This window comes from Gobius niger (assembly GCF_951799975.1).
Source record: "Gobius niger genome assembly, chromosome: 8".
Lineage (NCBI taxonomy): Eukaryota > Metazoa > Chordata > Actinopteri > Gobiiformes > Gobiidae > Gobius > Gobius niger.
The window spans coordinates 945329-961232 of NC_136859.1; the positions used below are offsets into that span (position 1 = coordinate 945329).

At 40.3% G+C, this 15904-nt stretch overlaps 2 protein-coding genes across 3 annotated transcripts in view; one reads left to right on the plus strand and one right to left on the minus strand.

Moving 5' to 3' along the window:
- LOC306966774 (uncharacterized protein) overlaps positions 1-15904 on the plus strand; it is a gene marked incomplete at both ends in the record, with an annotated part of 190776 nt that overhangs the window by 30572 nt on the left and 144300 nt on the right. The gene's annotated exons all lie outside the window — the stretch shown is intronic.
- Positions 1-15904, minus strand: part of LOC306966464 (arylsulfatase I-like) — a 28251-nt gene that overhangs the window by 10213 nt on the left and 2134 nt on the right. For both annotated transcript variants that reach the window (XM_079561231.1, XM_079561230.1), the window contains exons 2-6: positions 15118-15271; positions 14867-15006; positions 7023-7172; positions 6602-6676; positions 5185-5356 (exon numbers count right to left, since the gene is read on the minus strand). In XM_079561231.1, coding sequence (XP_079417357.1) covers positions 5185-5356; positions 6602-6676; positions 7023-7172; positions 14867-15006; positions 15118-15267 — 687 coding nt within the window. In that variant the 5' untranslated portion in view covers positions 15268-15271. The remainder of the gene's footprint in view (positions 1-5184; positions 5357-6601; positions 6677-7022; positions 7173-14866; positions 15007-15117; positions 15272-15904) is intronic.

Sequence of the window (15904 nt, forward strand, 5' to 3'; positions counted from 1 at the left end):
AACAGGGGCCGGGTCTCTGTCGGAGACCCGGTTAGACCCGGTCTGTCAGACCGGGTCTAACAGGGGCCGGGTCTGACAGAGGCCGGGTCTGACAGAGGCCGGGTCTAACAGGGGCCGGGTCTCTGACAGGGGCCGGGTTCGCGGCTGGCGGAGGCAAATTAAAGCCGGTCTCTAAAACAGGCCGGGGCTTTTATTAGAAACTATAGCAGTAGAAATATTCCCCATGTTAGGAATTTGTCTCATACTGGTGTAAATGAAAACTCACATACAGGAAGTAACAAACTGAACCCGGGCCGAGGGGGACGCTGCGGAGGAGCTGATCCGAGCGTAACTTTGACACAGATTTAGCCACTTTTCAAATCTCCTGTGACCATATTTGGAAACAGGGCAAATGTTGTGTGACCCTCCAGGGTTTTAATAAAGTCTCCATCGCGTCTTCAAAGCACGTCCAGCTGCTCCGTGTGCAGGTCAGTCCCACGCCTCAAAATAACTCCTCCCATCAGCGCGAGCGTCTCGTCTTCTCTCGGGTCAGTCTCATGATCGATCACAAACACAAACGCTCCGTCTAAACTCGCCTTTTACACAAGATAACAACAAATAATCCGGTCCGGTAAAAACGAAACAGAAACCTGCAGTGACACTGATGTCAAAGCTCCGCTAACAGCAACAAAACACTTCCTGTCGTCCCGACAAAATAAAAGGCGTCGATGTTCCAGCCTTTTAATCTCGTTTTTCTTCGTTTTCCTGGTCGTCCGTTTTGCTCAAATAGAAATAAAGGCCTGTCTCTAACTGTGGCCTGGTTCCAATAAAGGCCTGGTCCTGATGCCCTGGAGTAAATAAAGGAACAAAAATCCAGCAAAAAAACGACAAAAATCCAGCAAAAAAATGACAAAAATTCAGAAAAAAAGTGACAAAAATTCAGAAAAAAAAGTGACAAAAATCCAGCAAAAAAATGACAAAAATCCAGCAAAAAAATGACAAAAAATCAGAAAAAAAGTGACAAAAATCCAGCAAAAAAATGACAAAAATCCAGCAAAAAAGTGACAAAAATCCAGCTAAAAAAGACAAAAATTCAGAAAAAAAGTGACAAAAATCCAGCAAAAAAGTGACAAAAATCCAGCAAAAAAATGACAAAAAATCAGAAAAAAAGTGACAAAAATCCAGCAAAAAAAGTGACAAAAATCCAGCAAAAAAAGACAATAAATCAGAAAAAAAAGTGACAAAAATTCAGGAAAAAAGTGACAAAAATCCAGAAAAAAAATGACAAAAATTCAGGAAAAAAGTGACAAAAATCCAGGAAAAAAGTGACAAAAATCCAAAAAAAAAAATGACAAAAATTCAGGAAAAAAGTGACAAAAATCCAGCAAAAAAGTGACAAAAATCCAGCAAAAAAAGACAAAAATCCAGAAAAAAAATGACAAAAATTCAGTTAAAAAGTGACAAAAATCCAGCAAAAAAGTGACAAAAATTCAGAAAAAACGTGACAAAAATCCAGCAAAAAAGTGACAAAAAATCAGAAAAAAAGTGACAAAAATTCAGTTAAAAAGTGACAAAAATCCAGCAAAAAAGTGACAAAAAATCAGAAAAAAAGTGACAAAAATCCAGCAAAAAAAATGACAAAAATTCAGAAAAAAAGTGACAAAAATCCAGCAAAAAAATGACAAAGATTCAGAAAAAAAAGTGACAAAAATCCAGCAAAAAAAGTGACAAAAATCCAGCAAAAAAATGACAAAAAATCAGAAAAAAAGGGACAAAAATCCAGCAAAAAAGTGACAAAAATCCAGCAAAAAAAGAAAAAAAATCTGAAAAAAAAGTGATAAAAATTCAGCAAAAAAGTGTCAAAAATCCAGCAAAAAAAAGACAAAAATCCAGCAAAAAAGTGACAAAAAATCAGAAAAAAAGTGACAAAAATCCAGCAAAAAAGTGACAAAAAATCAGAAAAAAAAGTGACAAAAATCCAGCAAAAAAATGAAAAAAATCCAGCAAAAAATGAAAAAAATCCAGCAAAAAAATGACAAAAATCCAGCAAAAAAGTGACAAAAATCCAGCAAAAAAGTGACAAAAATCCAGCAAAAAAATGACAAAAATCCAGAAAAAATGACAAAAATCCAGCAAAAAAGAGACAAAAATCCAGCAAAAAAAATGACAAAAATCCAGCAAAAAAAGAAAATTTTCTGAAAAAAAAATGACAAAAATCCAGCAAAAAAAGTGACAAAAATTCAGAAAAAAAAGTGACAAAAATCCAGCAAAAAAAGACAAAAATCCAGCAAAAAAAGTGACAAAAAATCAGAAAAAAAAGTGACAAAAATCCAGCAAAAAAAGACAAAAATCCAGCAAAAAAGTGACAAAAAATCAGAAAAAAAGTAACAAAAATCCAGCAAAAAAGTGACAAAAAATCAGAAAAAAAAGTGACAAAAATCCAGCAAAAAATGAAAAAAATCCAGCAAAAAAGAGACAAAAATCCAGCAAAAAAGTGACAAAAATCCAGCAAAAAAGTGACAAAAATCCAGCAAAAAAATGAAAAAAAAAAATCAGAAAAAAGTGACAAAAATCCAGAAAAAAAGTGACAAAAATCCAGCAAAAAAATAACAAAAATCCAGCAAAAAATAACAAAAATCCAGCAAAAAAAGTGACAAAAATCCAGCAAAAAAGTGACAAAAATCCAGCAAAAAAGAAACAAAAAAAGGCTCCGGCCTATATTAGAGCACTTACGGTAATCACAAACTAAACACATCTCCCTCATGTTTGCGTCAGGAATCTGCTGCAGGAGAGTCAGAGTGAGGAGGTCTTTTATTTTGAAGGGGCCGTTACAGACGCAGCGGGAGGCGCCTCCTTACGGGAAGTCGTCTGGTTCTCATCTGCGCCTCATGAAGACGGAACAACTCGGTTTGATTTGGTTCAGACGCACGAGGAGAAAGTCAGAGCGGGCGAGTCATGACGCTTCGCTATTTTACATTTCAGAGAAGAAAGAAAACTCGTTCAGACACGATCTGCTGAAAAACAGACTTAAACAAAGGTTCAGGCGGGAGTGAAGAGTTAAATGTAAAGATCAGGCCTCATTAAGATATCACAAGATCATCACAAGTGTGTAACCTCATCAGTGCGTTGCTGAAGGGCACAGTGTTAAGTGCACAGTGTTTCTGCTGGATTTTTGTCACTTTTTTGCTGGATTTTTGTCACTTTTTTGCTGGATTTTTGTTTCTTTTTTGCTGGATTTTTGTCACTTTTTTGCTGGATTTTTGTCACTTTTTTGCTGGATTTTTGTCACTTTTTTGCTGGATTTTTGTCACTTTTTTGCTGGATTTTTGTTTCTTTTTTGCTGGATTTTTGTTTCTTTTTTGCTGGATTTTTGTCTTTTTTTTGCTGGATTTTTGTCTTTTTTTTGCTGGATTTTTGTCTTTTTTTTGCTGGATTTTTGTTTCTTTTTTGCTGGATTTTTGTTTCTTTTTTGCTGGATTTTTGTCTTTTTTTTGCTGGATTTTTGTCTTTTTTTTGCTGGATTTTTGTTTCTTTTTTGATGGATTTTTGTTTCTTTTTTGTTGGATTTTTGTTTCTTTTTTTGCTGGATTTTTGTCTTTTTTTGCTGGATTTTTGTCACTTTTTTGCTGGATTTTTGTCACTTTTTTGTTGGATTTTTGTTACTTTTTTGCTGTATTTTTGTCTTTTTTTTGCTGTATTTTGGTCTTTTTTTGCTGGATTTTTGTCACTTTTTTGCTGGATTTTTGTCTTTTTTTGCTGGATTTTTGTCACTTTTTTGCTGGATTTTTGTCTTTTTTTGCTGGATTTTTGTCACTTTTTTGCTGGATTTTTGTCTTTTTTTTGCTGGATTTTGGTCTTTTTTTTGCTGGATTTTTGTCACTTTTTTGTTTGATTTTTGTCACTTTTTTGTTTGATTATTGTCTTTTTTTTGTTGGATTTTTGTTTCTTTTTTGCTGGATTTTTGTCTTTTTTTTGCTGGATTTTTGTCACTTTTTTGCTGGATTTTTGTCTTTTTTTTGCTGGATTTTTGTCTTTTTTTTGCTGGATTTTTGTCATTTTTTTGCTGGATTTTTGTCATTTTTTTTGCTGAATTTTTGTCACTTTTTTGCTGGATTTTTGTCTTTTTTTTGCTGGATTTTTGTCACTTTTTAGCTGAATTTTGACACTTTTTTTGCTGGATTTTGTCACTTTTTTGTTGGATTTTTGTCATTGCGTTGCTGAAGGGCACAGTGTTAAGGCGAGACACTGCAGGTGAATAAGGAAAAAACATAAATGTAGAAATGTCAATTTGAAGCTTTTGCTGAACATCACAGATATAAATATGAGAAAAATATGTGTTGCACTTTTTTTCTGTCATTTTATGTTTTCACATAAAAATAAGGCATTTTCAATATTAAAATGGCCAAAATTGCCTAAATTTTGGGCAACGAAATCAAAATAATGAATTGAGCCAGATTAAATGTTATGGTTTTATTTTATAGACATATTAGTGACTAAGATTTTTTCAGAGGGGATTTTGGATATTTTGTTTAGTTTTTCAATAAACTAATCATCAGTGAAAAAATCTGTAAAAACTCAAATTCCGCCTGTTTTTTTGGGATTCAAAGTTGAATAAATCAGGCTAGGAATTAGATATTAAAAAATCACTCTGAAAAAACCTTCAGAATGTTGTTGTGTCTCAGCCTGTAAAGTGTGGAGTCTGTGGGAGCTTCTATAAGGGCTCAGGCTCTGCCCGAGTGCGGCTTCTCTCATTCAGTGAAAACCAGCCCTGAAGTTTTGTAGCGAGTGCGCATGCTCGGCCCGTTCTTCCACTTTTCCGCTCCAGCGTCTCGTAGGAGGAAAAACACCATATTTGGGTGAAAGCGTCATCACGGGGCCCCTTAGCAGGACACGTGGATGTCAAATCTGTCAATATTTATGAATGAAAACCCGCGGGAAAGACGGCCTTTCTACTTCCGGGTCGCCCCCACCTCGCAGACAAAACATCATCAAATAAACATCATCATTTTTATATCTGACATGAAAACTAAGATGTAAAGGGAGGAAAATAGCTACAAATCTCCACTTCCACCACTGCAGGAAACATCAATACTTTCACCTGCCGTGTCTCGCCTTAAGTGTGTGACCTCATCAGTGCGTTGCTAAAGGGCACAGTGTTCAGTGTGTGACCTCATCAGTGCGTTGCTAAAGGGCGCAGTGACTCACCTGCAGTGACAGCAGCAGGAACAGGGGGCGCCTCGGGTCGTGCGTCTGCAGGACGTGTCGAGCCTTCTGCGTGAACAGAGCCGTGGAGTAACGGCCCTCGTGGCCCCACGCCACGCTGTCGTTACCATGGAGATCGTACCCGCACACGCCCGGGCCGTCGCACGAGCCGTAGCTGAGGAGACGCAGAGGATTAGTCTCGTCTGTGACCCTGCAGAAACACTTTTACTTTATTACTTTAGGGGATTCTGTCACAGTTTCTGTCCCAGCTGTGATTAGCTGCCGTTAGCATTAGCATTAGCATTAGCATTCTGGGGTATTAGCTTTCCATCATGTTATTATGTCACTCCCTCATTAAAAACATGGCTGAAGTGTTGCCTTGGCACATTCACGTATTTCTGAGTAATCTGTAAAAACTCTGATGGCGGCCATTTTAGGGATAGGTTTGCCTGAGTCCTCCTAGGAACGCCCCCACCTCCTGGAGACGCCTCCGAGCTTTGGTCACCAGCCGAGTAACCAACCACTGCGTGTGGAGGGGGCGTGTCTAAAGGCTCAGAGGTTCTTAAAGAGACAGAGGCCTATTTCACTTTTGTGCTGGATTTTTGTCACTTTTTTGCTGATTTTTTGTCTCTTTTTTTGCTGGATTTTTGTCACTTTTTTTGCTGAATTTGTGTCACTTTTTTGCTGGATTTTTGTCACTTTTTTGTTGGATTTTTGTCACTTTTTTGCTGAATTTGTGTCACTTTTTTGCTGGATTTTTGTCACTTTTTTGCTGGATTTTTGTCACTTTTTTGTTGGATTTTTGTCACTTTTTTGCTGGATTTTTGTCACTTTTTTGTTGGATTTTTGTCACTTTTTTGCTGGATTTTTGTCACTTTTTTGCTGGATTTTTGTCACTTTTTTGCTGGATTTTTGTCACTTTTTTGCTGGATTTTTGACACTTTTTTGCTGGATTTTTGTCACTTTTTTTGTTGGATTTTTATCTTTTTTTGCTGGATTTTTGTCACTTTTTTGCTGGATTTTTGTCACTTTACATCCTCATTTTCTTCTCGTTATTTGTCGCTATTTTGAAGAAGAGAGAATTTGGAGAACAGGAGAAAACATGTTCAGGTGGGGGTTAAGAGGTAAAGTAGGCTTGCGTCCCACTTAAAATGATTCCGCACCACCTTTGGGTTTTGAAGGGTTTTCAGAGTACTTTATCATGTAATAATGAATAATAATATTTCTCATAATCATCTTGAGGGCCAGGGGTTTAACGAAAGCTTTAAACTCGTAGCTAATGGATTTTCATTGGCCGAGGACATCGTGGGGGGGCTCGTTTTAAAGCCTGACTTTGCTCTTTCCTCTGATGGAAGGTGTGAGATTGTGAAAATAAACTCCTCCCCCTCCTCTTCCTCCTCCTCCTCCTCCTCGCCGGTACCTGTAGTAGTCCACACTTCCTGTGAGCGAGCCGAAGAAGGAGTCGAAGCCTTTTCTCGTGGGGAGGCAGGACTTCCTGAAACAGAGAAGGTTCAGCTTTAAAGGCGAGACGCTGCAGGACTGTGGGGTCTGCAGATGTGGTCCCTGGACTGTGGGCTCTGCAGATGTGGTCCCTGGACTGTGGGCTCTGCAGATGTGGCCCTGGACTGTGGGGTCTGCAGATGTGGCCCCCGGACTGTGGGGTCTGCAGATGTAGCCCTGGACTGTGGGGTCTGCAGATGTGGTCCCTGGACTGTGGGGTCTGCAGATGTGGTCCCTGGACTGTGGGGTCTGCAGATGTGGCCCTGGACTGTGGGCTCTGCAGATGTGGTCCCTGGACTGTGGGGTCTGCAGATGTGGTCCCTGTGAGGACAAAGTCTCACCTGTAGAAGCCCAGGTGCCACTTGCCCACCAGGTGAGTGGAGTAGCCCAGGCCCTGCAGCCGCTGGGGCAGAGTGTCCAGGTGAGGGGGGAGGCAGTTGGGCTGCTGCGGCCGGATGATGGAGTGTTGCAGACCGCTGTGGATCTGATACCTGCAACGAGACCGGCAAATAACCACGTCATGTAACCACGTCATGTAACCACGTCATGTAACCACGTCATATAACCACGTCATATAACCACGTCATATAACCACGTCATATAACCACGTCATATAAACACGTCATACAACCACGGACCTCCACGTCATATAACCACGTCATATAACCACGTCATATAACCACGTCATACAACCACGTCATATAACCACGTCATATAACCACGTCATACAACCACGTCATATAACCACGTCATATAACCACGTCATATAACCACGTCATATAAACACATCATATAAACACGTCATACAACCACGTCATGTAACCACGTCATATAACCACGGACCTCCACGTCATATAACCACGTCATATAACCACGTCATATAACCACGTCATACAACCACGTCATACAACCACGTCATATAACCACGTCATACAACCACGTCATATAACAACGTCATACAACAACGTCATACAACCACGTCATATAAACACATCATATAAACACGTCATACAACCACGTCATGTAACCACGTCATATAACCACGGACCTCCACGTCATATAACCACGTCATATAACCACGTCATATAACCACGTCATACAACCACGTCATGTAACCACGTCATGTAACCACGTCATATAACCACGTCATATAACCACGTCATATAACCACGGACCACCACGTCATATAACCACGTCATATAACCACGTCATATAACCACGTCATACAACCACGTCATATAACCACGTCATACAACCACGTCATATAACCACGTCATACAACCACGTCATATAACCACGTCATACAACCACGTCATATAACCACGTCATATAACCACGTCATATAACCACGTCATACAACCACGTCATATAACCACGTCATACAACCACGTCATATAACCACGTCATATAACCACGTCATATAACCACGTCATATAACAACGTCATATAACCACGTCATATAACCACGTCATATAACCACGTCATATAACCACGTCATACAACCACGTCATATAACCACGTCATATAACCACGTCATATAACCACGTCATACAACCACGTCATATAACCACGTCATACAACCACGTCATACAACCACGGACCTCCACGTCATATAACCACGTCATATAACCACGTCATGTAACCACGTCATGTAACCACGTCATATAACCACGTCATATAACCACGTCATATAACCACGTCATATAACCACGTCATATAAACACGTCATACAACCACGGACCTCCACGTCATATAACCACGTCATATAACCACGTCATATAACCACGTCATACAACCACGTCATATAACCACGTCATATAACCACGTCATACAACCACGTCATATAACCACGTCATATAACCACGTCATATAACCACGTCATATAAACACATCATATAAACACGTCATACAACCACGTCATGTAACCACGTCATATAACCACGGACCTCCACGTCATATAACCACGTCATATAACCACGTCATACAACCACGTCATATAACAACGTCATACAACAACGTCATACAACCACGTCATATAAACACATCATATAAACACGTCATACAACCACGTCATGTAACCACGTCATATAACCACGGACCTCCACGTCATATAACCACGTCATATAACCACGTCATATAACCACGTCATACAACCACGTCATGTAACCACGTCATGTAACCACGTCATATAACCACGTCATATAACCACGTCATATAACCACGGACCACCACGTCATATAACCACGTCATATAACCACGTCATATAACCACGTCATATAACCACGTCATATAACCACGTCATATAACCACGTCATACAACCACGTCATATAACCACGTCATACAACCACGTCATATAACCACGTCATACAACCACGTCATATAACCACGTCATACAACCACGTCATATAACCACGTCATATAACCACGTCATATAACCACGTCATACAACCACGTCATATAACCACGTCATACAACCACGTCATATAACCACGTCATATAACCACGTCATATAACCACGTCATATAACAACGTCATATAACCACGTCATATAACCACGTCATATAACCACGTCATATAACCACGTCATACAACCACGTCATATAACCACGTCATATAACCACGTCATATAACCACGTCATACAACCACGTCATATAACCACGTCATACAACCACGTCATATAACAACGTCATACAACCACGTCATACAACCACGGACCTCCACGTCATACAACCACGTCATATAACCACGTCATATAACCACGTCATGTAACCACGTCATGTAACCACGTCATGTAACCACGTCATGTAACCACGTCATGTAACCACGTCATGTAACCACGTCATATAACCACGTCATATAACCACGTCATATAACCACGTCATATAACCACGGACCACCACGTCATATAACAACGTCATATAACCACGTCATATAACCACGTCATATAACCACGTCATATAACCACGTCATACAACCACGTCATATAACCACGTCATATAACCACGTCATATAACCACGTCATACAACCACGTCATATAACCACGTCATATAACCACGTCATATAACCACGTCATATAACCACGTCATGTAACCACGTCATATAACCACGTCATATAACCACGGACCACCACGTCATATAACCACGTCATATAACCACGTCATATAACCACGTCATACAACCACGTCATATAACCACGTCATGTAACCACGTCATATAACCACGTCATATAACCACGTCATGTAACCACGTCATGTAACCACGTCATATAACCACGTCATATAACCACGGACCACCACGTCATATAACCACGTCATACAACCACGTCATACAACCACGGACCTCCACGTCATATAACCACGTCATATAACCACGTCATGTAACCACGTCATGTAACCACGTCATGTAACCACGTCATATAACCACGTCATGTAACCACGTCATACAACCACGTCATATAACCACGTCATACAACCACGTCATACAACCACGGACCTCCACGTCATATAACCACGTCATATAACCACGTCATGTAACCACGTCATGTAACCACGTCATGTAACCACGTCATGTAACCACGTCATGTAACCACGTCATGTAACCACGTCATGTAACCACGTCATGTAACCACGTCATGTAACCACGTCATGTAACCACGTCATGTAACCACGTCATATAACCACGTCATGTAACCACGTCATGTAACCACGTCATGTAACCACGTCATGTAACCACGTCATACAACCACGTCATATAACCACGTCATACAACCACGTCATACAACCACGGACCTCCACGTCATATAACCACGTCATATAACCACGTCATGTAACCACGTCATGTAACCACGTCATGTAACCACGTCATGTAACCACGTCATGTAACCACGTCATGTAACCACGTCATATAACCACGTCATGTAACCACGTCATGTAACCACGTCATGTAACCACGTCATGTAACCACGTCATATAACCACGTCATATAACCACGTCATATAACCACGTCATATAACCACGTCATATAACCACGGACCACCACGTCATATAACCACGTCATATAACCACGTCATATAACCACGTCATATAAACACGTCATATAAACACGTACCTCCAGGTGATATAAACACAGATTTTTGTCACTTTTTTAGCTGGATTTTTGTCTTTTTTTGCTGGATTTTTGTCACTTTTTTGCTGGATTTTTGTCATTTTTTTTGCTGGATTTTTGTCTTTTTTGCTGGATTTTTGTTTCTTTTTTGCTGGATTTTTGTCACTTTTTTGCTGGATTTTTGTCACTTTTTTGCTGGATTTTTGTCACTTTTTTGCTGGATTTTTGTCACTTTTTTGCTGGATTTTTGTCACTTTTTTGCTGGATTTTTGTCACTTTTTTGCTGGATTTTTGTCACTTTTTTGCTGGATTTTTATCTTTTTTTTGCTGGATTTTTGTTTCTTTTTTTGCTGGATTTTTGTCATTTTTTTGCTGGATTTTTGTTTCTTTTTTTGCTGGATTTTTGTCACTTTTTTGCTGGATTTTTGTCTTTTTTTTGCTGGATTTTTGTTTCTTTTTTGCTGGATTTTTGTCACTTTTTTTGCTGGATTTTTGTTTCTTTTTTGTTGGATTTTTATCTTTTTTGATGGATTTTTCTCTTTTTTTTTGCTGGATTTTTGTCACTATAAACACGGACCTCCAGGTGATATAAACATGTACCTCCAGGTGATATAAACATGTACCTCCAGGTGATATAAACACGTACCTCCAGGTGATATAAACACTCCAGGTGATATAAACATGTACCTCCCGGTGATATAAACACTCCAGGTGATATAAACATGTACCTCCAGGTGATATAAACACTCCAGGTGATATAAACATGTACCTCCCGGTGATATAAACACGTACCTCCAGGTGATATAAACACGTACCTCCAGGTGATATAAACATGTACCTCCAGGTGATATAAACACGTACCTCCAGGTGATATAAACACGTACCTCCAGGTGATATAAACACTCCAGGTGATATAAACACATACCTCCAGGTGATATAAACCTGTACCTCCAGGTGATATAAACACGTACCTCCAGGTGATATAAACACGTACCTCCAGGTGATATAAACACTCCAGGTGATATAAACACGTACCTCCAGGTGATATAAACCTGTACCTCCAGGTGATATAAACACGTACCTCCAGGTGATGTAAACACTCCAGGTGATATAAACACGTACCTCCCGGTGATATAAACACTCCAGGTGATATAAACACGTACCTCCAGGTGATATAAACACGTACCTCCCGGTGATATAAACACTCCAGGTGATATAAACACGTACCTCCAGGTGATATAAACACGTACCTCCAGGTGATATAAACACTCCAGGTGATATAAACACGTACCTCCAGGTGATGTAAACACGTACCTCCAGGTGATATAAACACTCCAGGTGATATAAACACGTACCTCCCGGTGATATAAACACATACCTCCCGGTGATATAAACACGTACCTCCAGGTGATAGAAACACGTACCTCCAGGTGATATAAACACGTACCTCCAGGTGATATAAACACGTACCTCCAGGTGATATAAACATGTACCTCCAGGTGATATAAACACGTACCTCCAGGTGATATAAACACGTACCTCCCGGTGATATAAACACTCCAGGTGATATAAACACGTACCTCCAGGTGATATAAACATGTACCTCCAGGTGATATAAACACGTACCTCCAGGTGATATAAACACGTACCTCCAGGTGATATAAACACTCCAGGTGATATAAACACGTACCTCCAGGTGATATAAACACGTACCTCCAGGTGATATAAACACGTACCTCCAGGTGATAAAAACACGTACCTCCAGGTGATATAAACACGTACCTCCAGGTGATATAAACACGTACCTCCAGGTGATATAAACACGTACCTCCAGGTGATATAAACATGTACCTCCAGGTGATATAAACACGTACCTCCAGGTGATATAAACATGTACCTCCAGGTGATATAAACACGTACCTCCAGGTGATATAAACACGTACCTCCAGGTGATATAAACACGTACCTCCAGGTGATATAAACACGTACCTCCAGGTGATATAAACACGTACCTCCAGGTGATATAAACACGTACCTCCAGGTGATATAAACACGTACCTCCAGGTGATATAAACACGTACCTCCAGGTGATATAAACACGTACCTCCAGGTGATATAAACACGTACCTCCAGGTGATATAAACACGTACCTCCAGGTGATATAAACACGTACCTCCAGGTGATATAAACACGTACCTCCAGGTGATATAAACACGTACCTCCAGGTGATATAAACACGTACCTCCAGGTGATATAAACACGTACCTCCCGGTGATATAAACACGTACCTCCAGGTGATATAAACACGTACCTCCAGGTGATATAAACACGTACCTCCAGGTGATATAAACACTCCAGGTGATATAAACACTTACCTCCAGGTGATATAAACACGTACCTGCAGGTGATATAAACACGTACCTCCAGGTGATATAAACACGTACCTCCAGGTGATATAAACACGTACCTCCAGGTGATATAAACATGTACCTCCAGGTGATATAAACACGTACCTCCAGGTGATATAAACACGTACCTCCAGGTGATATAAACACGTACCTCCAGGTGATATAAACACGTACCTCCCGGTGATATAAACACGTACCTCCAGGTGATATAAACACTCCAGGTGATATAAACACGTACCTCCAGGTGATATAACCACATACCTCCAGGTGATATAAACACGTACCTCCAGGTGATATAAACACTCCAGGTGATATAAACACGTACCTCCAGGTGATATAAACACGTACCTCCAGGTGATATAAACACGTACCTCCAGGTGATATAAACACTCCAGGTGATATAAACACGTACCTCCAGGTGATATAAACACGTACCTCCAGGTGATATAAACACTCCAGGTGATATAAACACGTACCTCCAGGTGATATAAACACGTACCTCCAGGTGATATAAACACTCCAGGTGATATAAACACGTACCTCCAGGTGACTCCAGGTGATATAAACACGTACCTCCAGGTGATATAACCACATACCTCCAGGTGATATAAACATGTACCTCCAGGTGATATAAACACTCCAGGTGATATAAACACGTACCTCCAGGTGATGTAAACACGTACCTCCAGGTGATATAAACATGTACCTCCAGGTGATATAAACACTCCAGGTGATATAAACACGTACCTCCAGGTGATATAAACACGTACCTCCCGGTGATATAAACACTCCAGGTGATATAAACATGTACCTCCAGGTGATATAAACACGTACCTCCAGGTGATATAAACATGTACCTCCAGGTGATATAAACACGTACCTCCAGGTGATATAAACACGTACCTCCAGGTGATATAAACACGTACCTCCAGGTGATATAAACACTCCAGGTGATATAAACACATACCTCCAGGTGATATAAACACTCCAGGTGATATAAACACATACCTCCAGGTGATATAAACACGTACCTCCAGGTGATATAAACACGTACCTCCAGGTGATATAAACACGTACCTCCAGGTGATATAAACACGTACCTCCAGGTGATAGAAACACGTACCTCCAGGTGATAGAAACACGTACCTCCAGGTGATATAACCACGTACCTCCAGGTGATATAAACACGTACCTCCAGGTGATAGAAACACGTACCTCCAGGTGATATAACCACGTACCTCCAGGTGATAGAAACACGTACCTCCAGGTGATAGAAACACGTACCTCCAGGTGATAGAAACACGTACCTCCAGGTGATATAACCACGTACCTCCAGGTGATAGAAACACGTACCTCCAGGTGATAGAAACACGTACCTCCAGGTGATATAAACACGTACCTCCAGGTGATATAACCACGTACCTCCAGGTGATAGAAACACGTACCTCCAGGTGATAGAAACACGTACCTCCAGGTGATATAAACACGTACCTCCAGGTGATATAAACACGTACCTCCAGGTGATAGAAACACGTACCTCCAGGTGATATAAACACGTACCTCCAGGTGATAGAAACACGTACCTCCAGGTGATAGAAACACGTACCTCCAGGTGATATAAACACGTACCTCCAGGTGATGTAAACACTCCAGGTGATATAATCACGTACCTCCCGGTGAGGAGCTGGCTGCGGCTCGGCGTGCAGATGGGCTGGACGTAGTAGCTCTCCAGCCTCACTCCGTCAGAGGCCAGGCGGTCTAAAGTGGGCGTGTGGATCCGGGGGTTGTGGTAACCGATGTCATTGTAGCCCTGGGACACAGACACTTTCATGACCGGGGGGAGTTTTATTTGTTTGTTTGTTTTATTGAGAGTAAATGACTAAAATAAGTTACTGAGAGCTTTGTGTGGTCGCTGTCTGACCTGGTCGTCCACGAGGATGAAGATCAGGTGAGGTCTCCGCGGCTCCTGCTCCGCCTCAGACCGGGTCCAGTTCCTGGTTTTGGAGGCGTCGGCACAGAGGAGCAGACTGAGCGCACTCAGAACCACCGCCGCCGCCGCCGCCTGCTGCATCCTCCTGTCAAACACACCGTGGTCAGGGAGTTTCAGGTCCTGGTCTTTCCTTCAGTCACAGAGTCTTAACCCCTTAACTCCCACCTGAACCGAGCACATTTTCTCCAGTTCAATCCAAAAGCTTCTGGAAAAAAGGTGAGAAAATAGCGACAGAACTGAGACTAAAACAATGATGAAGATGTGACAAAAAAGTGACAAAAAAAATGGACAAAAAATTCAAAAAAATGCAAAAAAAAGACAAAAAAATTACAAAAAATTACAAAAAACGACAAAAAACGACAAAAATGTGACAAACAAATAAAAAAAAAATTGACAAATAATTACAAAAATGTGACAAAAATTGACAAAAAATTAAAAAAATGTGACAAAAAATGACAAAAAAGACAAAAAAACAACAAAAAAATGACCAGAAAAATTGACAAAAAAATGACAAAAATGACAAAAAAAAATGACAAAAAAGACGAAAAAATGACAAAAAAAATGACCAAAAAATGACTAAATAAGACAAAAATGTGACAAAAAATGTGACAAAAAATGTGACAAAAAATTACAAAAAAATTACTAAAAATGTGACAAAAATGTGACAAAAAACGACAAAAAACGACAAAAATGTGACAAAAATTGACAAAAAAATGTC